The 27,606-nt window shown below is 45.2% G+C and overlaps 4 protein-coding genes across 8 annotated transcripts in view; 1 reads left to right on the forward strand and 3 right to left on the reverse strand.

The window, feature by feature from the left end:
• The window catches only part of PANK4 (pantothenate kinase 4 (inactive)), a 33,323-nt gene extending 33,164 nt beyond the window's left edge, over nt 1-159 (reverse strand). For 4 of the 5 annotated variants that reach the window (XR_012045763.1, XM_072883566.1, XM_072883565.1 and 1 more), the window contains exon 1: nt 1-159. Coding sequence is in view for 3 of the 5 variants with exons in the window: in XM_072883566.1 (XP_072739667.1) it covers nt 1-154 (154 nt within the window). In the remaining 2 variants the exon portion in view is untranslated. The other variant, XM_072883567.1, reaches the window with a different exon arrangement.
• On the forward strand, nt 34-27,042 carry LOC140661453 (transcription factor HES-5-like). Its single transcript, XM_072883569.1, has 5 exons — nt 34-166; nt 24,716-24,826; nt 25,391-25,458; nt 25,640-25,820; nt 25,949-27,042. The coding sequence occupies exons 3-5, from the start codon at nt 25,396-25,398 to the stop codon at nt 26,188-26,190; spliced, it is 486 nt and encodes a 161-aa protein (XP_072739670.1). The 5' UTR covers nt 34-166; nt 24,716-24,826; nt 25,391-25,395; the 3' UTR covers nt 26,191-27,042.
• HES5 (hes family bHLH transcription factor 5) lies at nt 2,273-2,975 on the reverse strand. The gene is made up of 3 exons (XM_072883570.1): nt 2,922-2,975; nt 2,622-2,787; nt 2,273-2,526 (listed from the first exon to the last, which is right to left on the reverse strand). Exons 1-3 carry the CDS (start codon nt 2,973-2,975, stop codon nt 2,273-2,275), a joined length of 474 nt encoding a protein of 157 aa, XP_072739671.1.
• LOC140661456 (transcription factor HES-5-like) lies at nt 11,243-12,325 on the reverse strand. The gene is made up of 3 exons (XM_072883572.1): nt 12,245-12,325; nt 11,743-11,923; nt 11,243-11,508 (listed from the first exon to the last, which is right to left on the reverse strand). Exons 1-3 carry the CDS (start codon nt 12,308-12,310, stop codon nt 11,243-11,245), a joined length of 513 nt encoding a protein of 170 aa, XP_072739673.1. The 5' UTR covers nt 12,311-12,325.
• Nucleotides 27,043-27,606: the final 564 nt, after the last annotated feature.

The following is a 27,606-nucleotide window of genomic DNA, read 5'->3' on the forward strand; positions in this document are numbered from 1 at the left end:
CGATGTCTATGGCGAAGCGCTTGGCGTTCTCCAGGTTGCGAAAGATTTCGTCGGGCGGGAGGGTGATGCTCTTGTCCAAACTGCCGTGACCGCCGCTACCTCGCCCGCCCCGCTCCGCCATTTTGAACGCGACCCACTCCTCGCCTGGCCTCATCGGCATGCAAATGTATGCGCATACATCTACATACTAACACGGCTGGCGCATAGATTATGCGAATGAGGCGGGAGCTGGCGGCGGCTACCGCCGGGCGGGTGCGGGCACGCGCCTGCGGGGAGCGCGCTGGCGGGCGCGCGCGAAGGCCGCCGCCCCTCCCCCTCCCCCTCGCACGCGCGGGGCCCGCCGGCGGCGGCGGCGGCGGGGGGCGAGTGCCACGGCGCGAACGCGGGTGGGGCTTCCGAGCGAGGGGAGCGGGGCCGGGTCCCCCCCGGACTGCGGCGCCGGGGCGGTAAGTCCGCCAGCAGTTCGCAGGTGCGGAGATGAGAGCCGGAGGGCGGGAGGACGGGAGGACGTCGCCAAAGTCAGTCAGAGCTGACAGAGGCAGCAGAGAACCGTTTCAGTGCTGTAGGGCCTGGTCAGCGTCATGCCCCACCAGAGACTTTAAAGTCTGTGATCCCCTGATAGTCTTTCTCTTATTCACGCAACTAGGAAGGGCAACACTGCTTTTACAGGGTTGCCCTTGTATATATGTATATATGCTCGTGTATATATAAGGCATATATATGCCCGTGTATATATGAGGCACGAGTCAACTTTGTTGACTCGTGCCTCATATATACAAATGTGTACACACACGTATTGAGCAGCTATACGTGTTTCCCCTTCAGACAAAAAACTAGATTTCAATTCCCTGCATTTCAGACAGTTTTGTGACTCGGATACATGCCACAAGAACATGAAATGTAACGTGAAGCACCTTGGCAAACTTTATCGATTCAGTGAAAGTATCTTCCATGTTTGGGAGGCAGGCATAAATCCTCCTGACTTCACCCTTGCTGTGACCTTTCTTGACAAGTCTCTTGGGTCTAAATTTCCAAAGAATTTGTTGGTTAGGCATGTCTCTATTTTTGTCTCGCATTGAGAGAGCTAGGGTTTGATATTTTGGAGCTACGCATTCTCTGCTATGGAAAACAGCATTGCAAGGGTTCCAAATGGACACAAAAATGGTGAGGCAATTAAATACCAATTCTGAATATCTTTGCTTTTACTGATATCTTTGTCTCATGCCCTTTAACCCCAGGGACCACAGGGAAATCAGCTATGTGAACTACTCAAGAAAGAATAACTTGCTGGATTTATTAACTAGATCTTTATTTATTTTTGTACTGTTAAAAGTTTCTGCAACTTCTGAAGGTCAAGATAATTTCTGGCACAGGTTATACAATTGGTGCAGCTCACACATAACATGTCATAGCATCCTCTAAGGACAGTAGTGAATTCACGTTCTCCCCTGGTGGTAGGGTACCAAAGAGTAAATATAATTTGTACACCTGCCTTTCATGAAAGACTTCGATAAATATTTCTTGTAAAATCGACAACGCAGCCGTAACTTTCTTTCCTATAAGGATATAAAAATGAGCTTTTGCCTTTATAAAAGGCATACATATCCTGAACCTCACAAACACTACTCTGATTTTGTGAGCAAGACATTCTGAGGAATTTCCTCTACATAGTTTGAGTTATGGTTTAACCATTTTCAGAGCATGCTCAGTACAGTCTACAAATATTATAGAACCCATTATGGCACCCACAGGAAAGCTAGGTTTTCAAATGTGTCCAGTTAGACTAGCTGCTCTGCTTTGAGACACCTTGGGCGCCCAGGGCTATGGCCACAGCCAGGCAGTACAGGTGTGGATAGCTTGGGACACTTAGGAGTCTCAAGTGGGGCAGGTCAGAGGAAAGGGCTCCTCCCGAACGGACACTTTTGAAAATGCTAGCCTGAACATCTTAGAAGTTACTGCTTTCTCAACAGATGTACGCGTACAACCTCACTAAGGTTAAGAACAGTCGGTGTTCCTCTCTGAACAACTCCTCTCAGTCATCCTAGCAGGAGGATTACATCTCACATTCTTTTAGAATAACTTTCTCTCCACGTGGTGGGATCGTGTCAGTCCTTCTGGAAGAAGGGAAGCAGACGTCCAAGCATAGTAATGCTCTGCAAAAGGAAAACATTCTTCCCTACTCATGAGAGGAGTGGGGGGACTTGTATAGCAAGTCACAATCTCCTCTGGAATACGAATAAATGTCCAGGAAACACGTAAGCGTACTCTTGGGCTACCAAGGCCTCCAGAGGCTGCAGGAGGATTTCAGTGCTGCTTGTTTTGCAGGGGGCTGATGGGTGGAAGCGGGTGCAGAAGAAGAACCAGAGTCCTTAGGCAGTGCTTGTGACCTCTGGAAATGGCAGATCAGCTTCATCCGGGTTTCTGTGTTTGCTGGATGGAGAGACAGGAATTGCAGAGCTTCTTTGAGGCACCAGGCATACCCTTCGCAATAATCCTGCTGTAGGCTTTTGGTAGATGCTGCAAAAGCTGCAAAGGCAGAAGAGAAGTGTTACACAGGGAGACTCAGGCTGGAGTTTTGCCTAAAAGTAAGGGCAGCAAGCGTGATTGGGGGATGTACTCACCTCGGCTGTATTTCAGGTAGCTGACAGTCATCTCCAGGATGTCGGCTTTCTCCAGCTTGGAATTGGGCTGGTATCTCTGAAACTCCTTCTCCAGGAGCAGTTTCAGCTGCTCGATGCTGCTGTTAATCCGATCGCGACGCAGTTTTTCTACAATGGGTTTCCTGAGCTGTAACACAAAACAGGAAGAGGACAGTTAGCAGTGAGACTTTCCCCTTCCCATCTCTATATAACCTGCTGCTAAAGGGATTCGGCCCTTCTCAGCTCTTCACCCTCATGGTCACAGGGACAGCAGATACTTACTCTGTTTTTCTCTTTGGGTGTTAGGATTTCCAGGGAGAGAGCACTGGGTGCCATTATCCCCAGTGCTGGTTTCAACTCAGAGCTTGCTGGTTAGCAGGTGGAGAAGGGAGCTGGGAGTTCCTCTATTTATACGCAGTGGCTGCATACAAATGTATGGGTCCTAAGCGACTTTGAGTTTCCCACAGTCGATAGCCAATCCATGCGTGCCCTGGGACAATAGAGAAAGCATCTATTACAGCATGGCAAATTGACTGTGAATTGCCTGGGGATAATACCCTGCTCCCAAAGGAGCAGGTGGACTGGGGAGCGTGTGACACAATAGGGCTTGGCATTATGGCGCTGGGGTAAGAACGTGGGAAAGCGTTTGCCGTCATTATAATCAAACTTCTGCCTGATGTTGGGAATGTCAAGATCTCAATGTGCTGCCTTTTCCCAGGCTGTGGTGAAATTATGTGCAGAAGACTGATCCCGGGAAGAGATAATGCTCTGTGCCCATGACCAAAAGAGAGGTTGAAAAGGAAAAGATGCAGAATTAGAGGGACTAAACCCTTTCATTGACATTAAACCATGCTTAGATGAATACAGTACCAGATAATTTTTGGGCAACTAAAGACTAAAATGGAGGGAAGAACCTTGAAAACAATTTGTGTTAAGCAGTTAGCTTGAAATATTTTCCTCTCCATTGTTTAAATACTTAAAGACCCTCTGTAAGTTATATTCAGAGCTCTTCCTTGCTTTTGTTTGGGTAATTTGGGCTTTCCTATGGCAGCCCGTGACATGTAATGATTATGATGCCTTTCCCAAACATGTCCTATTTAATTTCATGCCACTTTGCAAATGCCTCACTGTTCCCTTGGTCCTGAGTCTCCACGTAAAGCACCTAAATGTATTTTCCCTTTACAGACAACTGAGATGCAGTGAAAAGTCAATTCTTGTCTATTACTTTGCTTGTATTATCCCACTTGCAGAATGTAAATACAGGTGCTATGACTCTGTTCCGTCTTGGGCTTTCTCAGTATATGTGCCACGTGTATTGCAATGAACACAGGTAACGAAGTGGAAAGGACCAGATAGAACCCAGGATTAAAGCTGCCTTTTTGAGACATTTTTTTCAGGCTATTGTAGGTTGCCTACTCAGGTCTACTGCCCCCCTCCCCCCCCCCAAGCACAATGCAATACAAAGCTAGTCACATTTAAGATCTGTCAGACAGGCATATGAGGCCTCATATTGATAAATTCCCAGTTATGCTTTATGATACATCTGTTTCAGCTGTAGTACATGGAGCTCTGCATGTTTAAGGGAGTCGTACATGGGCATAATTTTTTTTCCTTAACGCATGTTCCATGGTCAGAGGCTAGAACAGGGAGTAAACCTGGATTGTCGCTAACAGGCTAGCAGGTTGGGGATGTTACTTTTTGAATACCTGTTTCTTACTACAACAATATTCATGAAAACCCTATCTATTTCCTGTGTCTGCCTTTCAAAACCAGAAAGGAAACCTTTCATTTCACTGTCAACTGCAGTAACCCTGTTTCAGCTGCCCTCAGCTTCCCTCTCAATAAGCCAGGGCCAAAACCTGTGTCTGTGGGTACGTAGATAGCAACATGTTCCAGCACACATAGGGTTGTTGCATAAAAGGATATGATCCTCCAAAGGACGATCCTGTAACTAGTTATTAACCTGAAGCTTACAAAGCCCCTTTTAACTTCCTGGCTTCTCGTGGCAGTGATTTTCATAGGTCAGCCATTCTCCCCTCCTCCCTTTGCAGCCCGAAGACATTTTACACTTAGATGGATCACTTAGGGTGTAACAATTTTAATTGTTGATGGTTGTCAAAAACCTGTAATTGAACAGGGAGTATGAGTCCTATTCAAAATCAGTTCCCTGAATTATTTTGTCAGCTTCTAATCGGCAGTATTACTTGCAGCCAGGGAGTGCCCCGGCTGCATGTACTTGTGCCATTATTGGAGCTTGAAGTCAAGCACAGGGCTTTGTGCATCTCTCTCAGGGGTCACATGAGACGGAATGGACAGCAGGTCCTGCCACGCACCGTATGGGAAGGAATATGTTTGCAGCAGCAGCGGGCACAGTGAGATGGGAGGGAAGCTTTGACCCAATTTGCAGTTCTGGAAATATGAAATGAGTGGTTTTAAATAATGCCATCCTATCCCCAGCACAATGCCCCTGGACTCCAAAGGGCTAAACCAACTCCCACTGATTAAAGCATTATCCCTTCCTTTAAGTGCTGGGCAGATGGTGCAGCAGGCGTTAGCTTTCTTCTCGGGACCCACAGAGGCACACTTCTTTTGTTGACAGTTTAACACTGTGAATGGGGCAATGTGGGAAATCCTCCGAACTGTGGACTCGCACCATCTGATGTGAATGGTGAACCAGGCATGCTGCCTTGCAGCGAGCACACAAAACAACAGCTCTCTGGGCTCACAAACTCCCAGCTTCTGTCCCCCTCTCTCTGTCAGCTGAGAAGATAGCAAATCTTCAGTTCCCCCCTTGCCTGCTTCACCTTCCCTCTGTATACTGTTAACGGAGAAAAGAGAACCAAATATCTCCCCCCCACTCCCTGGTTTGATTATTAAGGTCTGAAAACTTAATGGCAACAATATTTCCCAACTGATGCTTCAGAATAATAAATTGTCTAGATTAAGGCTGTCCCTAGAATATATTCATTATGGAACTGCGTGCAGTATGCACTTTCTGCAGGGATTTCAGTAAGGAAAAAAAAAATCCTGTGCTGTAGGCAGTCCAGTTGCTCTTTGTTAAAAGTCTGTAACTAGTTTGCTCGGTTTGGGCTCTTTTAAAATTCAGCTGTTAGTGCAATAGTCTGTCCCACTGAAACATGTTTGTGATCCAAATCCTTGTCACTGCCTTCATATCTGTGGGAGGAGTTTGTGCCTCTCTCTGACTGTCACTGCAGAGCCAGAATGAAAGATTGATTGTCTGAGGCTCAGAAGCAGGGGTTTCTCTGTTTTTGGAATGAAGGATTAAAAGAAACAAATCACCCAAATTGCCAAACATGTGGAGTTTACTAAATGTGACACAATAATTCCCTTCTTTGGAGGATGGTGTGAAATCTGGACCCGCTCTTGAGAGATGACAGCTATGCTGTGGACAAAGAGGCTTGCTTTCTTAGTGGCCTTGTTCCTCTCTAAATTACATCACAGTCATGAGTTGCATCATGAAGATGCAGTCTTCAAAATCACACATGAAAACAGGGAGGTGTCTCCACTCCTGCTTGGTATAGATATTGAAGAGTGTAAGGGGAAATAGAAATCTGCAAACAATTGTCAATGTCTGTACTTACAGACCTTGCATGTCAGGCAGGACTCCTAGCTTTTCCTAAGGCAAGAACCACCATGTCAGTTGTCTCCAGCTGCAGATGCTCACCATTTGACCCTGAGCTATGGTGTACAATCTGTGTGCCATAGATTGCTTTGAGTTGAGGAACAACCACAGAGGATCCAGGAAAGGTTAATTAACCAACCCCAAGACTATCATCGGTAGGCTTGTGTTCATCACAGTCCATCAATCAAAACAGCTGGAGGACCGCTAGCCTAGGAAATTGATACTGGGCCATGGAGCTTCCTGCTTCTGGTTTGTAGGTGGTGATTTCAGCCCAGGTGCAGACTTAACTACACACGCTGTTTTCACAAAAGCTGCTACTACTTGTAATACCAACTGCAGCTCTCTTAGCCCATCTGATACTTAGCTTTCCATGGAGAGCAACCCAGTATATTGCAATGTAGCAACAGGTCTGGAGGAAGGTGGACTATCAGAGAAGAGTACAGGAAACCAGAATTTCATTGTCTATGTTATGCAGGTCTAAAAAGTAGTGCTCCTGTATGTCTGGGGCTGTACTTATGGCACACAACTTGATGGCTTAAAGCTTTCCTTTCTATATCACTTTTAGAGCATTTTTATTTTAGACCATTTCCTACATTCATGTCAGCCTGTCTCACAAATTCTATTGATGGTGTTTTTAAAGAAATAATTACGATTTTTATGTTTTCTGTGCCTTCCTTAAATGGTTTAAAATCTTTCTGACAACCCCTCTCGAGACACCTATTTAGTGTCAAAGAGCATAACGTTCCCAAGTTTTAAAAGGGCTCTCGCATAATACTGATCGATCAATGTGCTTCTTGGGAAAATAGCTCTCCAGATGGTCTATCGGGACAGGAATTGCTGGTCTTCACAATGCAGAGCCAAAAAGCGTCACTAATGTGGGCTGTTGTGAGGCACGCTTCCTTTGTGGTCCCTTTGAATGTCATAAATAGGGAAGAAAGTGTGGGAAACTCTGAGAAACTCAGGCCCACACTCTGAGGTTAATAGGAGCTTTGTCAGGAGAGTATTCCTGGGCTGTGGGATCAGCATAATAAACAATATCTTCCCTAAGGGTGGGAATGTGTTGGAGCAGGGGAGAGTCACCCCAGGGGATAGAGGAGCAATAAGAAGCTTTGCGTTCAATTATTATAAGTGATAATAATTAATAAATTGTAAACATAACCTTTGCTGTGCTAAGACTGGTGAAACCGGAGGTCTGGCTTTTAACTCTCAAGTAACTGGTAAACTAAAGCCCAGAGAGGCAAGTCTTTGGCTGGCGAAAAACAGAAGCGGTGCACTTGCACCAGCCAGGGATCTGACTCCCTGGAGCAAATGGAGGCTTTCTGCTGGGGTTTGGTTTCTTCCCCCTGCCCAGAAAGGAGGCACTTACTGTTTCTCTCCCTTACACCACTCTGCAAACAGTAGGTCTGAATCTCACGTACACTAACTGCTGAGCATGATCGGCTCCCCCACTACAGCCAGTAATGTAATACGGCCTCAGTGTAAACGAGAATCAGACCTTGTGGTTTGAATGACAGTAGCCGTGTCTCTCCAGATTTGTGCCAATATGTGTGGCAGGAGTTCTGGGCTGAGAAGACTGACTGTGATCTCACATGAGTTTTGTGCAGTTGTCATTTCTATGGTCTGTTCCTGTGTTAACCTAGAACTAGAGGGACTGGGTTCAAATCCAACAGTCTTCAGTTTGTGCAGCTCTTCTTGGGTTTTCTTTTCTCTTTTCCATTTATTCTGTCAGTTTTAAACAAACTGTAGCGACGCTGCCAACTGTGACGTTCACAACGTGGTTTACTTGGGTGATAACACATTAGCTGCAGAAGATACCCATCCACGTAATAGCAGCAGACTTCTCCGTGCCATGTGCGACTCTATTCCCAGTCCCTGTGGTGCATAGTGAGGTTGTGGTGTGCTTTGGGGCACATTGCATTTTGACTGAGCCTGAACTCCCCCAAACTTCCTATCCGCAAACTGCCTTAATTAGGCTTTATTTAAAAATGCACAGGCATGGATGAACAGCTTGAATTTGCTGGGATTCAGAAGCTTGTACTAATTGACAAAGACAAGTTGAGCACAGTAAGGTGAAGTTACTTTTTCAAGATCGCTAAGCAACCACAAAATCTAGAAATATCTCTTCTGAATTATTCAGTAGTTCATTAGGAAGAGCAAATCTATCTGCAGCATTGGTATCAGCCCCTGATGAATTGCAGAACTGTACCAAAACCCCACCTTGTATTGCACTGGCAGACAGATGAAGAGCACTCAACCAGCTCATGCATTCAGGGTAAAATAATAACCAAAATGATCCATGCAACTGTAATGAGGTAGAACAATATGTTCTTGACCTGGCTAGCTGGCTTTTTGGTCCTTTCCATACGTATAACAAAGGGTTTAATCACAAATCAAGTGAAGACTGGCCAGGTACAGCTAGCAGTGTTTGAATGCCATTTGATCTTGTCACCTTAGCAGATCTCAGTTTGCTTAGCGCTTAACTAAGCAGCCATTTGACAAGATCAGATATTCTAGGTTTCCTTTTGCTTAAGGAAAAAAGCATATGCTAGAAACAAAGTTTTTCAAGGGCATCTCTCCCAGGGAATCTGAGGAGAGTTGAAATTGTTGAGCAATGGCGTTTCATGCTGTTACTGTATCTCTGGAAGAATGGAGGTTTCCCTGTCATATATCCAAATCCATGTGTTACTGTGGTTAGATAATAGTTTTGTGAACGGATTATTTGTGCAGATTTATTTTACTTTGAAGAAAAGGGCAAATAAAAGGTGAATAGTTCCCCCTGGGCAATGAATGGGAACTCTTCTAAGGAAAAGTGAGTGAATGTTATTGGGGAAAGTACTGTGTTTTGGAGAGATTGTTGGTATTTAAGGTGCTCTAGGGTGGCTTTAGGATCCCCTTCTTGTGCTTTTCTTCCTGCTTCCCCAAATACCTTCTGAATACCTTTTTGCTTGTTCACCTCATCGATTCCCTCTTGGTGTAGCTGTGTGGGAGAAGGACAAGCACATCCTTTACTACAGGTGCTAATCTTCCTCACATCACCAGAGTGCAGCTGACTTAATCCTCAGGAGACAGGAATTGCGTGGCCTGTACATGGAGAGTTGCAGAAGAGTCTTAACAGGGCTCGAGCTGAGACTGCGCATGGATGCTACAGTGCCTCTCTCTGCAACTCACGGGAAGCCCAGGCTGCTTGCTTTGGGTCACCCAGCTGGTGCAAGCCAGCTAGGCAGGCTGTTGTATATCTCTGTGTAAGAGGATATGCTACATTTGTTTTCTGAATTGCGGTGGGGTGAAAAAATCAAGGGAGGATCATCTAAAAGATACTTGGCAGAGAGACCATCTCTACAGCAGGCTGGATAGAAAAAACCTTGAAAGCCTGGGGGAGTGTGGCAGTTTCTTGACTCTGAGGCACAGGCCCTATTCATGGCATGTTTTGGACCCTTAGGTGGACGTCAGAGAAAGAAAATAAAATGTTTGAAGAAAAGAACAGTATGGGGAAATAATTTAGGAGAGGAAATGCTTTTTCAATCTCTGTTTGCTATCAAATGATGTATACTTTTAGCCATTTTACGGGCAGATTTCACTTCAGTAAAGAAAGCAATTCTGTTATTGCCTAACAGAATTCGTGTTTAGGTATCAGAAGGTGCTAAAATTAAAAGACAACAAAAACAAGTTCACCCTGTTGTGGGTAGTTTCAAAGAGGAGGGTAAGATCCCCAAGCAGAGTCAGGTACCAAACTCTTTGGAAGTTATTAGGAGTTTTGCATGTTGCTACCTCCTAAATGGACAGAAAGTGTAAGACTGAAGTCAGGTTGGTGGGTAAATTAATGGGGAATGGGGGGAAACAAACTGGCTGTGAAATTAGTGATTTGCTGAAGTCTGAATAGGTTGCTGTTAAGTATCTGGGTCTACACCTCTCAGTATCTCACTTCAATTTCACCTCCATTTTAATTTTTGATAACTTTTCCAGAGGTTGCTTCTTTGCAGGATCTGAAATCCTGTTCTGCCAAATGAATTTCACAAATATAAACTATGTACTGGAATGAAGGGCTCAGAAATATGACATCTCCTGATAGCTTCCCCACTGCAGGAGTATACATGCAAGACAGGAGTATTAGCCATTTTAATCATTTCAAACCAAAGGATTAATGACTAAACCCATTTTTATTGTATTGTACAGTAAAGACACCAAAGTTGAACATCACACAGGATGAATACATCACAACTTTATAAAAGCTTTTTAAGCTCTTTAGCATGTTCAGTGAATGATTATAAAGTACTTATTGCCTCCCTTCCCCTCCCTTTTCCTTCAGGTATATCACAGGCATTTCCTTTACAAAAGGCATCAATTATCCCTCAACTGAGAGGAGCACATACTGACATTAAAAGAATTTTCCCTAGAGCTCTCTGTTATCAACATAACTTTCTGTAAGAAGGTATACTAAAAATAGCATAGGAACTTCAGAAGAATCAGCATTTCTTAATAACAACTTTCACTCCGAAGGTAAAGGCTCAATACTCTCTTTATGATACAAAATACATTCTTCAAAGTGCTCCTTCTTTAGGAAGGTCAATACATCATCTAGAGACAATGGAGCACTTGAACCCGTGACCCAGGGAGTTAGTAGAAAGATTTCCACTGACAGCCACAGGCTCAACAGCCTTGCCAAGCAAAAGTGTGATGGAAACTGAACAGCATTTGGCTCTCTAAATCTCCGCAGAACTTGGTCCTCTCTTTGGCTAGGAGCCACCAATAAAAGCAGCAAATTTGCTGCAAGATACAAACACATTCCTTCACTATGAAGGGCAACTACTCAGCGACCCACATTTCTTGTGACAGAAAAACAATAACTGCCCCCCTCCCACCTTTGGAAAGCAATGTTTCCTACTTTAAAGAGGAACTATTAAATCACAGGTCCCTCTAGTTTTTGTAGCAAAACATAGGAATAAAGCAAAGTTCAGCAGGTCTACCAGGGTCTCCAGATGGTAGAAGCAGCAGCCACAGTCTTCTGGGCAGGTTGCTTTCTGGCAAACAGACAGGGTGACAGAGGTGGACTACGCAGAGCAGGAGAGTACGTGACATCTGCACCCATGTGAGCTTTGCAGAAGTGCTTGATTAGCTGCACCTGAGTTTCCTTCTTGGGTTCATAGTAGGACAGAAAATGCATAGCTTCCTTGAGGCACCGCAGGTATCCACTGTTAAAGTCCTGCTCGAGATTCTGGTGAATCAATGCTAGAAAAGAAAGAAAGAAGCAAACGCAGGGGGTTAAGATCATGACCAAAACATGGGAGGGTGGTGATTCATGCAATAAGTTTCTTTCAAGACCTTGAGTCCACGAGCCTTGCTCATGTGACTAGACCTGGTGTGTTATAGCCCCTGCATGCTTCAGGGGCCAGGGCTATACGGGAGGGCAAAGGCCTGTGGGAGTAGACTTTAAGTGGTGTGCAATACATGCTCTGCACTCACTTTGGTCCTGCAGCTGGCTCTGCTGCTTCAGGTAGCTGACAGCCACTTCCAGGATGTCGGCTTTCTCCAGCTTGGAGTTGGGCTGGTGTCTCTGAAACTCCTTCTCCAGGAGCAGTTTCAGCTGCTCAATGCTGCTGTTAATCCGGTCACGGCGCATTTTCTCCACCACCGGCTTCCTCAGCTGTAAGAGAGGTGGAGCAGATCGTTAAGGATTTTCTGAGATCTGAGCTAATTTCCCCTTCTGATGCATTGATACACGTATGTTCAAAGACGCTTTCTTTTGGTAGGAGAGCTTTGCGATGCTGCCTTCCTGTTCCCACCTCCATTTCATTTTTTAAAATCTATATAGTCTCCTTTATCTCTCTTTAACCTATTGACTTTCCCCCAGACCACTTTCTCCCTCCTTACCTCATCTTTCCCCATGTAGTATTTATTTGATAGAGGCAGCCCATTGCACAGAGCGCAGACCAGCCTTTCCAATCCTGTCAAGAGCTCTACTTACTTTATTCTTTTCTTTTAGCAGCAGTTTCTCCTCCATGTGGATCATGAGAGTGTTACTGGGAGCCATTCTTAGTGCTCTCAGTCCTGGGCACAGACCCCCACGTCAGGCTGCTGTGCTGAGCGTAAGACTATGCTTTGACAGTTACCGACTGCCTCTATTTATACATCAGGGAGCTTCAGCAGATATGTGAGTCTGGGGATTGCTGGTGTTTCCCACAGCCATTCAGCCAATCCAGGCACACAGCTGAACAATAGAGGAAGCATCTATTAGCGCATGGTACATTGATTGCAAATGCCCTGGAGAGAATAACCTTCTGCCCACGCTGACTGGTGGAGTGTGCAGCGTGGCTCTTCAGGGCTGCCTGGGGATCTGGGAAAACACTGACCCTCCAGCTGGTCGTCTGGGATCAATTGCATTCCTGAGTCCCTGCATGTGCCAGTCACATTTGTGGCGTGGAGGAGGCACGCTTTTGGGGGAAGGCGGGAAAAGCAGAAGAAGGGAAGCACTGTTGGGGTCAAAATCAACAGCACCAAGGATATCTCTCTACCCTTTCTAGGGAGGGTACTTTACAGCCAGCCTCCCAGCTGCCGTTTGCCAGAGTGTGAGTGTATCTGCGCTTGTCCATACAGTTGTTATATTTTTGATGGGTGAGCCAAAGTCTTATCAGTGTGAAACGACAGGTTTGTTTGCATGACATTTCTAAATGCTGTGGAGAATCTACAGTCAGGATGGTGGGATGTTGGATGGACAGGGCGAATAAGTAGGGAATGGGAAGCAAATGGAAATGGTAACCTCTGTTTCTCTCTTCACACACCGAGGTCTGTGAGCCCATTGCACCAGTGTTCCCATTGCCTTCATTAAGGGCAGCCACACACCTTCTAGCAGAACTGGGCCCATGCTTAGTCACCCCTGTAGCTCTTTCTTTTCCCTTTCCTACTCTGTCTTTCATACAGACATTTACAAGAGTGATGGTTAAGTTGGGCTAAAGAATAGCATCAGATTCAACTCAGAAGCCCTAGGCCTTGGGAAGTCAGAGGCAGGTCGTAAATGGGATTTACTATCTGAGGGCCCATCTTCGGACCTCAGCAAGGAGGTCAGTTCTGCTTCTTGCCTGAGATTTGTGGTGCGCTCTGCTCTCATCTGACCAAGGAGCACCACACCGCTCCACTGCAGACTGGACCTGCTGCAGTTTGCAGAACGTGAGATCTCAGAGACCACATAATTGCCTCCCTGTGTAACCTTTAGCATGTCATCCCCACTCCATTTTCTTATCTGGAAAATGGGGATTGTGCTGCTTGCTTGTATTTGCATGAAAATTTCAACAGAAATTAAGCAGACATTATTTATTTTGTGGTAAAGGCAAGAAAAAGAATGAAGTTGTGTAGACGCTTTAGGTCAGTTCTGATTTTGTCTTATGAGAAAAATCTCTGCCTGGATACAGTCCTTGAGGCAGCACTGAAAATAACCCAGGACCTCCCTGAGAAAAGCTGTGCTGCGGCCTGCCATCTGAGGGTCTAGCCTGTAGTGCCCAAGGCAGAGGGGTGCTTGTCTTCTCCCAGTGCATTGCCTGTGCACGGGAGCGTGGCTGAGAATATGGAAATGGGAATGGTGGAGGGAAGTGTGCAGTGAGGTAAGAAAGCCAAAGACAATTTCTTACTTGGAAATCCTGAAGTGAAGCCTGAGTTTAATGGGCAGTTGACAGGAAGGAGGGAGGTGTCACTGAAATAGCCAGCTTCGTGGTTTTCATTGTATGGGCCTGAATGGGCTTAGCTCTTTGTGAAGGGCAGATGTTGTCCTTGGAGCCCTTTATTCCCTGCCTTGTGGGAAAGCCAGGAGACAAGACATCTCATGAACACTTTGAAGCAGTCAAAGGATTATGATACAAAATAAGACACAGCTCAGAGACCATGCCCTAGCTTTTGCCAGCTATGATAAGGTGTTGCCCTTTTTCCTGTATTCTTTGGCTGGCCTTCCTCCAAAAGTCGGTGTCCTGTGTTATCCCTTTCCTAGCAAGGGAGTAATGGTGGCAGGCCTTGAAGCTAAGAGCTGACAGGTAGGCATGTACCAAGCTGGTTGAAGAGACTCTTCAGTGTCAAAAAACATCTTTTTCCCAACTCCCGAGAAGCAGCCCTGACCTTTATTGCTGTGTTATAACTGATAGCCAGATGGTCTTTTGGGAGTTGGATTCTTTCCCTTTAAATCATTCAGGCTCAAGCACCGTCACTAATATCGTGAGTAGTTGCAAGGCACACTTCTATTGTCCCAACAAGAAATGTTATCAATAGGGGAAAAGTATGGGAAACGCAGAGAAATTCAAACCCACACAGCCTGGTGCTAATAACTCCTTTGTGGAGCCTGCACTTCTGTCAAGGCACGATGAACTCACATGGCTTTTTCACGGAGTAAGGCTGAAAAGCGCATGTTTCACCATGGAGGCAGGGGTTTCTCGGAGATCTGTGTTTACCAGGAGAAAGGGGCAACGTGGGGCAAGGGGGCAGAGACACTGGTTCACACACAGGGGTGGCCAGCAGGAATACTAAGCTCACCTGCAGCACTGGCTGTCCTGGGGGCTGCTGGTTTGCTTCACCATGCCTCAGTTTGCTCTTCTGCAAAATGGGAGTGGTGCTGCTAAACTCTTTCACAGAGCCCTCTTGGAATCAGGAGCTGAGCCCGTGTCTGTGGTGGGAGGTGGGGACTGAGGGAGGTGGGAGGAGGGCTGAAGTGGTGGCCCTCGTGCTTTTCTGGCACCACTCGGGGATACTGCTGAACACCTGTGAGAACAAAGTGGAGAATGAGCATCTCTGGGCATAGTGCTCCTCTGCAGTGGAAGTGCTAAGGGTGCCTCTTCTCACTGTCTTGCAGAGGAGTTTCTTTTCTCCCCATCTGTTAGGAGCCTGGCAGAGGTACTTCCCTGGAACACCCCTTTGTCATCACGGCTGCCAGGAGAGCAGGGCCTTGCAGGATCTGTCCTGTGTGCAGTCTGATCTCAAGTGGGCTTTTGTCTCTTCCTCAGGCCAGCCCATGGTTAGCATTGCTGGAAAGGCTTATTTACACAGGTAAAATGGAAGGCTTTTTAGGACGAAGCTAGCTCTGATCTCACTTTCACAGGTAATGTGCTAGTGGCAGTATCACTGAGGAAGACAGTAGCAATGAGAACACCTACTGGGGTGCCAAGTAGACCTGTGCTGACACATCTGTGTGGAAATTATTATCTTTGAGTCCTTGATGAAACTATTGGGTCTGTGTGTTGTGCCACATCAGACCTTACTATTGCTGGGTGGACGTGTTCTAATGTTTGAGATTCCTGTATTTTAGCACCACAAATCCCTGCACTATTACCACATCCCTTCATCATCCTCATACTCTTATGACTCGCTCCGTGGCGGTTTCTTGGATAAGGTTTGAAAAGACAGGGTATTGCCTATTCAAGGTGAATCCTAATGATCCTTTGACAGTTTTTAACTTACAAGCCACTGCTTACTTTGGTGTCACAGATGAAGATCCCTTCTCCCAGCCCCCCAGGTGCACCTAACCCTGCCTACCATGTTCTGCTCAGGGTGTTTCAGTGGACTACATTCTACACAGTAAATAGTTTAAAAAATTGTTTGGCATGGGAGGCAATATATAAAGGAATTATCCTGCCCAACTTGCTATTCAGGATTGGCTGCTTCTGCTGTCTGAACCAACCAAATCTACCTCTTTCAGGGGAAAAGGTTATGTTGTTATTAGACCTATTGTATAAAATATTCCATTAAATGTCATTAGCATGGCATTATCTTGCCTCCTTTAGACATTAGAACCCTGGCAAAAAGGGGTCTTTTATTACTGTAAAGTACATTCTTCACAGGTTTAACCTTTTTTAATTAGTTTTTCTTTAGATCCAGAATGCTTAATATACTGTCATTCCCAGGTGCATAAGTGAAGGAAAGTGGACTTTGATCATTAAGAAACATATGAGACAATTTGATCTGCATTGTCAGGGTTGTTAGAGGCAAAAGCAATTTCTATAGCTGCTTGTGTGGGTGACCCTGAAATAGTCATGCACCAATGACATAGTCTTTCTACAGTGAGTATTCTAAATAATTAAAAATTAAGGAGAATTTATTATTTTTCTGCCCAGCTGAAATTCCCACAAGTCACCTCTCAGCATATTCAAGAGTGCACAAGAGGGATTTATTATTTCCTGGTATATTGACTCTGAAAGGTCTGGGGATTACAGCTGCTTTGCACATGAATAGCTGGAGTGTGTTGTACAAAAGGCATGGTCTGTGGGATAATGGGGTTGGATGTGGGAAAGCGCTGACCCTGGGGGAGAGCAGGCTGGTGCCTGATGGCAGGAATCAATTATGTCTCAAAGGAACACATTGCCCTGGGAGCAGGCTTTGCGGGAGCCACCATGTTATGTGTTTACCACCCTCCTCCTTCAAAAACCCATATAAACCAACCACAGAATATATCCTATCCTTCTGCTTTTACCAGGGGACTCATCTATACCTTGCTCTATAGTTACGCCAGTCAGTGCTAAGTTAGTTATGATCTCAGTAACATAACTGTTCCCCATCTCAGCAACAGGGCTGAGACCCAGCAGTTCCCTCACACATTTTACCAGATGGTTTTGAGTTTTGCTCTAAAGCACCCCAGATACTGCTGACTTCAGTGGGAGCACACGCTCCCCAAAAGTCCTCTGAAATGCGCAGACCACATCAGTCAGTCACCTACTGAGCTCTGGCCAAGGGAGCACAGCCTGTCACTAACAATGGAGTGGAGGGAGCAAGCACAGAAGCTGCTGAGTTCATGCACTTCCTTCATTGTTTTGGGTGGTTTTTGTGGAAGATGGTGGTATTCAGTTCTTACAATGGGCTCAGCATCTCTGAGGTTCTGGCATTGCTGCCAGCCTTTCAAATGTCAAAATTTGGGCTTCAAGAAATGGACTGAAAGTCATAGGGATTTAACAGAAACATTTTGATGTTTCTAATAAACCTAAAAGTATTTTGATGGATTTTTTTAACTTACCTTTTGATTATTGAGCATTTGGACTTTGTTTGGATTGATATAATTAATTTCCTCTCTTTATAGAATCATGAGGCTTGGACATGATGTCTCACTGAAGGCCATAAGTATTATGAGTCTCATGATAAATTTAACAAGACTTACCAAATAGTGCTGCCAAGCATTTTGCCAAGAAGAAGGTATCCAGCAGAGAGAATATTTCAGAGGAGCAGGTTGAGAATTGGGAGTGTGGTTCATGAGGTCTGGCCCCAACAACCACTTGCTGTCATTGACAAGATGGGAATGGTGTGTTCATGCCAGATAGGAGGGCAGTCACCTCTCCCTTTATAAGAGCAGCAATTAATCCTATCTGCATGTGTCAGATATTTAATCACTCAACTCTAGCTAGGGCAGCAGTGGAGAGGGGAGATAATAGTCACAGACTTCCCTGGTGTCCCCTGAGCCTCTTTTGATTGTTCCCTACCTTGGGAACAAGTTTGTAACCTGAAGCTGATTCTCCCGTATGCCCCAGTGAATTTCTCCCCTTCCCTTAAGCTCAGCCTGAGTTTTGGGATGGAAGTTCCTACTGGAATCTACTTTCTCATGCTTGGTGGCTGTCAGGCACCACGCTGCGGAGCACAATGGACATGTGTCTGGTGAAAGTGTCTTAGGGCTCAGTGTCAGGTCCTGCCCTGCCAGGCAGGTGGATTTTGGAGGACTGAGGAACATCTTTGCCATGTTCAGGTGGCAGCAGAATGAAGAGATCATGTCTGATAAAAGCAGGCACCTGCCTTGCAGGCAAGAACGTTTTTCAAAAGCTAGATAACCTAGTTCTGAGCCAGGCAAAGGACTAGCAGAGGGGCACATGCAAGAACTGACAGACCTTGGTCCTCACAAAGCATACAAGGCAGAGTTGGATGCCCTCATCACCATACCACAGGGCAAGGCACATTGTCGGATGTCAGGATCAGGGGAATATAGTGCAATAAAAAGAGCCAGACTCTAAAGAAAACAGTCTAGAGAGGGTTAAGAATAGGACCAGGACCCCCAGAACATCTCCAGTGTAGCTGGTAGCATAAACCGTGCTCTACAATCATCTGCAGCACTAGGTACTGGGAATCTGGCATGAAGTCCCCAGGAGCTGTCATCAGGAGACTGCACAGACACCTTTTGCGTACAACCAATGAGCAGCACTCAGCACTGTAGCTGCAGGTAGCACTGGACTTGTTAACTAAAGCAGTATGGCTCCTTTCTCATTTCTAAGTCACTGGTTTTATCCAGGCCAAGTGTCTAGGGCCTGAAATTCCCTTATAAACTCAGAGAGTTCATGTAGTTCAGGGCACACTGCATCCTCTCCTCCAAGGAGCTCCAAGCCCAGAATAACCGTAACTGCTGGGATGCAGCTGATCAAAATCAGATGGTGCTGACAGACAGATCTGCACAAGGACTAAGGATAGGAGCAGCTTAAGACTGAGGTTTTGGTAGGTCTTCAGGAGCATAAATAAATAAATTAAAACTTAGTTTACTTTCTAGAGAGATCAAGTTAATTTCTGTTGAATAGATCATTAAGTATTTCCTGATCAAGGATTTGAGTGCATCTTCCTTTTCAGCCATTTCATGGGCTTGAACAAATTGTACTAAATAACATTTTCAAAAACCACTACTGAACTTCAGTACAAAGAAGAACTTTTGCATCTTCTTATCTAGGTGGTGCGTCACTGCGAGTGTGGTCCAGGCTGGTAATCCAAATTCTCCCACAAGCTAGGGAGTTGGCTCCTTTTCAGAGATGCCAAAGCTAATTAAAACAAAAGTGGGTGCTGAGCATCTTTGCAAACCAGATGTCTCAAATAGCCACTTGGCAACAGAAGCACTGCAACCAGTAGGCTATTTGAAATATTGAAATTTTGGTTTTCTCCTGTCTGCCTCATTTTTCTTCCTTTGTAAAACATTGCTAATAATACATCCTTATCTCACAGAGGAGGTTGCTGAGAATTCATTAGCTGGTATTTGTAAAGCACTTTGAAAATGCAAAGCCAGTGCATTATTCTTAGTCTTCTGGATGCTTTCCATGTTATTAAAATCAGGATTTCAGAAAGGCTTATCGGGGATCAAAACAGCATCCCAAACTTGAAAGAAAGCAAGACTGTTAAACCATCAACTGTCGCCTCCCCCTCTAGCCAGATGTTAAGCCCTAAAGAACTGAAGTGGCACAAGGAATTACTTTCCCAAGTTCCCCCAGCTGGGCTGACAGGCCTTGATCAATGGTTTTCTCCACAGTGAGTGCAATGCAGATGGTCTACCCAGAGCAAGGTTTCTGTGAAGTACAATAGGAAGTCAAACACCATTTCTAATTCAGCTTGTAGCATGGCACACTTCCTTTATCCTCTGCCTGAATGCAGTGAATAGGAGAGCAGTGTGGGAAACTGGAAGGAACTCCAAACTCACACAGTCTGCAGGTCTGTAAGACACTCCTGTCCTCAAACCACATCTGCCTGTGACAGACAGAGGGAAAAAGAGTGACAGAACGAAAAATCAGATTATAAAAACTTCATGAAGGAAAAATAAACCCCGAGTAAAAGGAAAGAAGTGAAGGAAGCTATGCAGACAAACCAAAATTGTGCCAGACTCAAACAGGGGACTGCCAAGCAGCAAAGCAAGGAAGGGCTAGGAGGAAATAATAGGGAAAGGAGCTGCAGGAGCAGAATCTTGCTCACCCACCAGTAAGGCCAAAGAAAATAATTGTCCCACTGAAGGTGGCAGAGGTGGTTTTGGCCCACACTAAGACTTCTGAGCCACATATTCTGTTTGCCTCTTGAATTCCCCAGATTTGTTTAATATGTCCCGGGAAACACAGACCCTTGATATGAGTCAAGCTGCTCCTAAGCTTATGCAAACTGTTGCAAACAGATACAGAAGCTCCTCCAATCCTTAATTGCCCTGGCATGTTAATCTGAATTGCTGTTTGCTGTAATTTAAATATGGGGTTTAAATACAGGACCGATTTCTTCCTGCCAGCTTGGCAATCCTCTGCTGTGGCACCTCTGAGGTGAGGCATTGCCTCACTTCAGCTTTGCCTGGAAGAATAATGTGGTTTTTTTGCTAGGACTGTCCATGGAGCCACTGACAGATACCAAGAGACTCTGCTAGCAGGTGTCACTTGACAGTCAGACTGCCCATAGCCCAGGTTGCTCAGTACCTCTGTCTTGCTGTTCTTTTTATCAAAGGCTGGCCTGCCCAAATATGATGGCAACCATTGCAGCACATCACCCAGAATGGCACAGCAGGGCACCGATTCCCTAGCTCCACGTGGCAGTTGGTGTGCTTTCCTTGGGCAAACTTGGAAATACCCAGCTTTGAAACACAACCAATGCAGGTCTCGTTCAGGCAGCCATCATGGCAGTTCTGCAATGGGACTTTTGCACCTCTTTGCTGCACAGTGCTAAGGGAAAAAGATGACTCCTATGGACCATGAGGATATCATGATACTTTTGTATGACCCATATAGAGCTACAGGAGCTGGGCTTGGCTTTTAAGAAAATTAGATCAGATTTTATACCAGTGATACTATGGGGAAGCTTTTCTCTTCATTAATACTTCTAACTATCCTGTGCTGCTTGGATGAAAGAAATGGGAAACAGTAGACCAGATTCTGGTATTGGTATTTGGCAGGTGGAAATTCAGGCTCAAATTTTGCTGATTAGGATTTTGATAAATTCCACTGTAGGTGTAGAGGTAATTTGTATTTACACCAGTTTACCAGAGATCAGGAAATAGCTCTGGAGGTACAAAAGCTGCAGGCCAAATCTAGCAGTCCGCTTCACCCTTCCTGGAGTCCAAAGTTTCTATTGACTTCAGTGAGGATCCAAGTAAGGCCCTTAGGATTGGACCCATTTTATTTTTCACCTCAGGATGGTCTGTAGGACTCAGCACTAATTGAGTTTCCTGCATTTTGCTGTCTTTCCCGTGCTCTATTCAGAAGCATTGCTCCCAAGCGTTTTAGCTTTCTAAATGACTTACTAACATAAGGCTATGGAAGTTTGCGTACCTCTGAGTTTCCCACACCATTTCTTAACTATATTCATTCCTGTCACAAAGGAAGTGTGCCTGACTACAAACCACATTAGCAACGGTGCTTGCCTCTGCATTGTGTTCAGTGGGAAACCCTGCTCCCAAAAGGCCATCTGGGCAGCACGTATCAGGAGAGAAGCAATGGGAGCAATGAGCATCTCTCAAGACTTGGGAAAGCAGCAGCATCTTCCTAAAGTCTTCCTAAAGCGCTAACATCTGGCAGAGATTCTGGGGGAAGGCTATTGCTAATGCCGTATTTCAAATGTTATCCAGATCCAGTATCTTGGGATCTAATAAGTTTCCTATGCAATATTGTGTATGTTTGGAACCACAGTAGAAGGTGTGTAATTCAGAATTCGTTATCCTTAAAGTCCACTGACTCTGCTAACTTTATAATAGGGAGGAATTTTTTTAATCACTTTTATTTAGGATTTCCAACCAAAGCAGAAGTAGAGCATGTATTTTGGGTTACTGAGTATCTAATTAGAGTAACTCTTCCAAGATGGTCAGTAACTGGCTACTTTTTCCCCTCACAGACTGTGAAACCAAAGAGAAAATAAAAAGCTATTTTAAATATATGTTTTTATTTTAGATGCTTTAAAATTCATGTGTGACACAGAGTGAGGAAGTAGGAACCTCAGTGGATTTACCATCTGGGGAAGATTTTGCTACATTCACCTCACAGTAATACATTGAATATTGCAATTTTTATTACCACACACGTTCTAAATATGTGGGGCCTCCAGCCTCTGTAGTTAAGTGAATTTCTCAAGGCCACAGAAGATTATTTAGCATTCAGCCTGCTCAGTAGCAGGCTTTAGGTCAGTTTGGATCCTAATGGAGAAGCAGTTTTGAGCACTGACCCCTTGATTGTGCCAAGTGCACAACCACTACCACAGTGCAATCAGGCAAAGTGTTGGCACAACTGTCTCCTGCTCCTTTCCATCTGGCTTTGGACTGGCCAAATGTGGGGCAGCGGAGCCGCTCTGGAATCCCTGCTAGGAAAGCTGATACTGCCTTTGCTGGACTATGGTTTTTTTGTAAGGGACCTGAGCTCTGACACTGAGTCAGTGGCAGAGTTAAAGGCAGGAAGTCTGCAGGCTGGGGTTACAGCGACAATGCCTAACCATGTAATTACTAAGCAGCAGGAGAAAAATGGTCCATCACATCTCAAGCGCACACAGTAAACGGACATGGAACAGGACTTGATGTTTGGGATCCTGGAAAAAATCAAGCAGGCATTTTTATCCCATACAATTCATTCCTTCAAGAAGGTCTATGGAAGTTACTTTCTTGGAGCAAGAAAGGAGATAGAGGTTTTCATTCTCTTTTAACTTGAGCTAAATGTTGTAATAGTGAATTAAGCAACATTTCTACCAAGACCGAGGAGAGTAAGGTAGTTCAGGCTAGCACGACTGTTCCCATGGAGTTAACTTCGTAATCCCCTGGGTGCTGAGTGGAGAAATAAGAAGTTCATGTGTAAAATCCTGCTGTAGAGATCCCAGGTGGAATCAGCAGTGGCAGAGAGGTGGGTGGCAGTGCATTCGGCCTGGTCTGGATCGGCTGAGGGGCTGCAGCCAGCTGCCCCAGGCAGGCAGCAACAGCCACTCTGGGCTCTGGCCTCTCTCCCTCACATCTTCAGAACTGCTGCGCAAATCCCAGAAACAGCCAGAGCCCGCCAGTGTGACAGAAGAAAGCCAGAGGCAGACCGAGTTACTCAAGTCACACATCTGCTCTACTATAGTTTTATCATGGAAAGTTAATTTGTCCTCCTCCAAAATAGAAGTCCTATGATGCAGGAATGCAATAATGCACAGATTCCTGAGAAGTAGGCTTAGTTTCTTGTTGTGTACTGTGGGTAATTGCAGGAAAGGCATCTGACACTTGAAACAGCTTTGTTGGACTAAAACTGGAGTGCCTGTTTATGTGACTTGTGCTGGAAGGGGAAATTATTGTCGTTCTTATAGCCGCTTATTAGTGAGTTAATCTGGAAAACAGAAACTGTCTCTAGCAAAACTGCTAGTGGACCCTGCTGATCGCAGGATTGGCACATTTCTTCTTCATGCACTTGATTGATGAGCTCAAGAAATGAGTTACTACTCAGGACTTTCCGTTTCAGAGAATCTCCCCAAGAGGGATGCACGGAGCGAAAGATTGGTTTCAGAGGTGGCATTACATGGGCTCAAAGATAATCCACAAGCTTTGAGGAGAACATGTGAAATGGTGTCACAAAAGCTTTCCCACAACTTGACATAAAAGACTCAGAGCTCAACAGCTGCTGCTCTGTACGAAAAGAAGGGAGCCTATTCAAGAGCAGTACAATGGGGATGGAAAGGCAGATCCTGGAAGAGGTCATTTAAGCCTTACCTGGTCTTATGAATAATGAGTTGCAGAGTGAGAGAGAAATGTGTCCGTGTGTATGTGTATTCACATTAAAAGACATGCGTGACCACACACATATATATTAATATATACATCAACACACATACACACATATTAATGTAAAGACAAACAGTATTTACTTACTAGCCTTTCTTTTTCAGTAAGAGATCCCCAAACATAAGCCCTAATCTTACTTGACAGTAGTTTATCTAATTATTATTATTCCTATACTGAATCTTTCAGAGGGAGATACTGATGGTCACAGAGAAGCGTGTTGAACTGATTAGGTCACGCAGCACATTTGGAGTATATCTGGGACCAGAACACATGGTTGTAGATGTGTGGTTAATGCTGCTGCCTGCCTGCTTCGCCCTTCTTGTGGGATAACAGGGCACCATTGCTGTCAGCCTTGCTCCACACAGTCTAGGGAGCATGTCCAGAGGATGCGGAAAACACTCTGCTGCCATTTCCTTCTTCAGCTCTTCGTGTGAGGTTAGAGCTCATAAAAGAAAGCAGTACTTGCACGGGCAGAAGGCAGGATAAATGCAGGCAGATCTGGTTCAAGTTTTCCAACCTGAATCTCTGTCTGTGTGTTTATAGGCTACAAATAGCAAGACTGTTAACTCTTCCAGCTGCAGGCACCTATTGAGCAAAGACTGTGCATCTCAGTGTAGAAACTGTCCCAGTGGAGAATGGGGAATCAGGAATTTGGTTTCTAATAATTTTATGGGCTATGTGAATTTCTTCTGCACTCAGTTTTCCTTTGTGCATAGATTAAATGAAAATAATTAGAGTAAAACACGTTTTGGGGAGGAAGTGAGAAAGCAGCATGTGAGACTGAACTGATCCCAAAGCAGTCCGAGACCCTTCTCCTTGCAGATTTGTGTTGCAGGTATTTGAAAACAGAAGCATAAAGTGCTTGTGACATGGCTTGGGAGTGTTCTAAAGAGGTGCATACGATATCAAGGGAAGAGAACAAAGATCAAAACAGAATACGTTTCAATAACTGTGTGTACTTACAATTAAATGTAGTTACTTGCAGTAAGCCAAACTGGAAAAGCTGTTTTCTGCTTCACATGAGCAAAACTGGTGTCACAGTCACCTGAGGGAGAACAACTGGCTCTGGCTTACTGAGAAAACAAGGTGAGTGGATTTCAAGAAATCCTGCTCTTTATCTCAGAAAGCCAGAAAACGCTCGTGTGTGCGTGTGCATTTGTGCATGCCTAAGCGTGTCCTCCCCAGAGAGCAATGCAGCCCCACGCAGTAGTCTGCCCGCAGTAGTTTATTTCCCGCCATGGGCAGCTGACCTCCTCCTTCCTCCACACATGTGAACCCAAGGCTGCGTCTGGAATGCTATTGATCTGCGGCATTAGTCAGCAGCCTTTTCCCATTGAAGGCCAGCTCTTTCCCAGCTTCTGACGCGTAATTCTGATCCCAGCCTTTCACGTACCGCACACTCCCCACCTGCTCATCTGGGAGAAGGTCATTATCCCCAGGCTATTCACTGGCAATGGAGCATGCAAGAATAGATGCTTCTCCTATTGTGCTGCCTATCTCCCTGATTGGCTGTAGAGTGTGGGAAACTCCACCAAGCCGGAGACCCACAGACTCTCACTGAGGTTGCACAGCATAAATATCAGGCCGAGGCAGCTTCCAGCAACACCTTGCTCCTGGACTTCCACGCTGAGACCGTCCTTCCTTTCTCAGGACAGATGGCTCCCAGCACTGTTTTCATGGAGCCTGACAACCTGCTGACACCAAAGGAGAAAAACAAAGTAAGTCCAGGCACAGCGAGGCAGCTTCGAGCCACGCTCTCAGCTGTTCTCATAGCAGTTTACACCAGCTGTGAAACTGGTCCACATTGTTTAGGAACAGTGACGGGCAACAAACAGTCCTGTGAAATGGCAGAGAGAAGATCCTTCTAATAATAGGTCTCTTTTCCTTTGCTTTTTACAGCTGAGGAAGCCGGTGGTGGAGAAAATGCGCCGTGACCGGATTAACAGCAGCATCGAGCAGCTGAAACTGCTTCTGGAGAAGGAGTTTCAGAGACACCAGCCCAACTCCAAGCTGGAGAAAGCCGACATCCTGGAGATGACCGTCAGCTACCTGAAACAGCAGAGCCAGCTGCAGATGAAGAGTGAGTATTGAATTTCATTCCAGTCTCTAGCTTACTGCAAATCTGTGACAGTTTTATGAATCTCTAGCCATGAACAACTGCTCTAAACTATTCTTTCTTGCCCCTCCCTCTTCTCTTCCCTTCTCTAGCTGCAGGATCCTTCCACAAAAGCTCTCAGTTTGACTTCAGAGAGGGCTATTCTAGGTGTTTGCAAGAAGCTTTCCATTTCCTCTCTCTTCATAAAGTTCGAACTGAAACACAGACCAAACTTTTAAGCCACTTCCAGAAGAGCCAGTCAGCCACTACGGAGGTCACCTTTTCCCCTGGGAACCCCAGCACCCTGAAGCAAGCATCTCCGAAAGATGCCAGTACCCTCTGGAGGCCCTGGTAGTCAGGGGAGTCCTTACTTTGCAGACCTTTGCCTTTTACAGTCCGGAGGAAGGATCTGACTGCATCTGATAGTCCAGCTCTGATCCTCTCTTCTGTAGGGAATTTTATTTCCCTGTGTATTTTATTTATGTGTGAAAAGAATGGCATGCTTTTGACTTTTATGGGATCCTTTGGCAAAAGTTCAGGCATTCTGTTGAGTGGTATTGAAGCTGTGTAGATGCTGGTGGTAACGGTACGCAGCATGCTGCCCAGTCAGGGGGCGAATGTCTTCAAAATGAAGGAGGGTATTTTTGTAAATGTTACAGTTGTGACGGACAAGAATTGCTGTAGGAGAGATTTCTCTAATATTGCTTGTAAGAGCCATCAGCTTTGCTCTGGCTTGACTAGCAACACTTGTTTGCTCAGTCACTCCAGAGGATAAATTTACTACCCTTTGGTTCATGCACACTTGATTAAAATCAATTTATTTCCCTCTGTTTGCTTATAACTTGTACAGCATCAAAGATGGTTTTTGTTTTGTTTTGGATTTTTCCCCAGTGACCCTTTCATAGTACTAGTATATAAAGTGTGACAGATGAACAGAAGCTAGGAAACTATGTGGAATATTTCTACTATTTTGCTGCTTTTTTCAGTTTAGAAAAAGAGTATGTTACTGCTTTATGTTAAAGAAAAGGTAGTAGGTAAAAGGCTTAATTGGTCAATGTTATACATTTTGGGTGTAAGCTATGCTTTTTCTAGCATTTTCATTATAATAATGATTTTTGTCTGTATTGAGTGGTTTAATTCATGGTGGATAGTGTTTCTCCCACTACTGGGACAGCCCTATGGCTTACATGCATACTGTGTATGCGTCTCCGTGTTTGTAGAGAGCAATAAAATGCATTTGTGTGCAACTTCCGTCTGGGTCCTCTTCCTCTGAGGGATACACAGCCACTTGCGCCCCTGAAAAAGACTTGTATGTTAGTCTTCCAAAGAAGTGGGATTTTTTGTAAAGCGAAAGGAGCTCATATTCCCATCTACGCTATATGTTCTCATGACTCCCATCACGTGAGTACTTTACATCCTTAACCCCGAGAGAAGTAAGCAAGTGCTCGTGCCACACAGATTCTCTCAGCTGAATCACATTGAACAATTCCTTAGTGGCTGCCCCCCATCCACACAAAACCTTCTCACCTGAGTACTAAAGCCTTAAGCCCGCCCATCTGGTCTCCCTACAAGCAGCAGCTGGAATTTGAGCCCTCCTGTCACAGGATTTTTTTCACCTGATACTGAGAAGAAACAGACTCAATCGCTGCAGTGCTGTGTATCCTCTAATGCCTTCCCACAGTTTCTTCTCCGAGAGTGCAGAGGGGCAAATAAACTGTCCCACAAAGTCTCGGGAAGGAGCTGTGCGGCAGTGCGGGGCAGCGGTGGTAGA

This window comes from Ciconia boyciana, chromosome 19 (assembly GCF_034638445.1).
Source record: "Ciconia boyciana chromosome 19, ASM3463844v1, whole genome shotgun sequence".
Lineage (NCBI taxonomy): Eukaryota > Metazoa > Chordata > Aves > Ciconiiformes > Ciconiidae > Ciconia > Ciconia boyciana.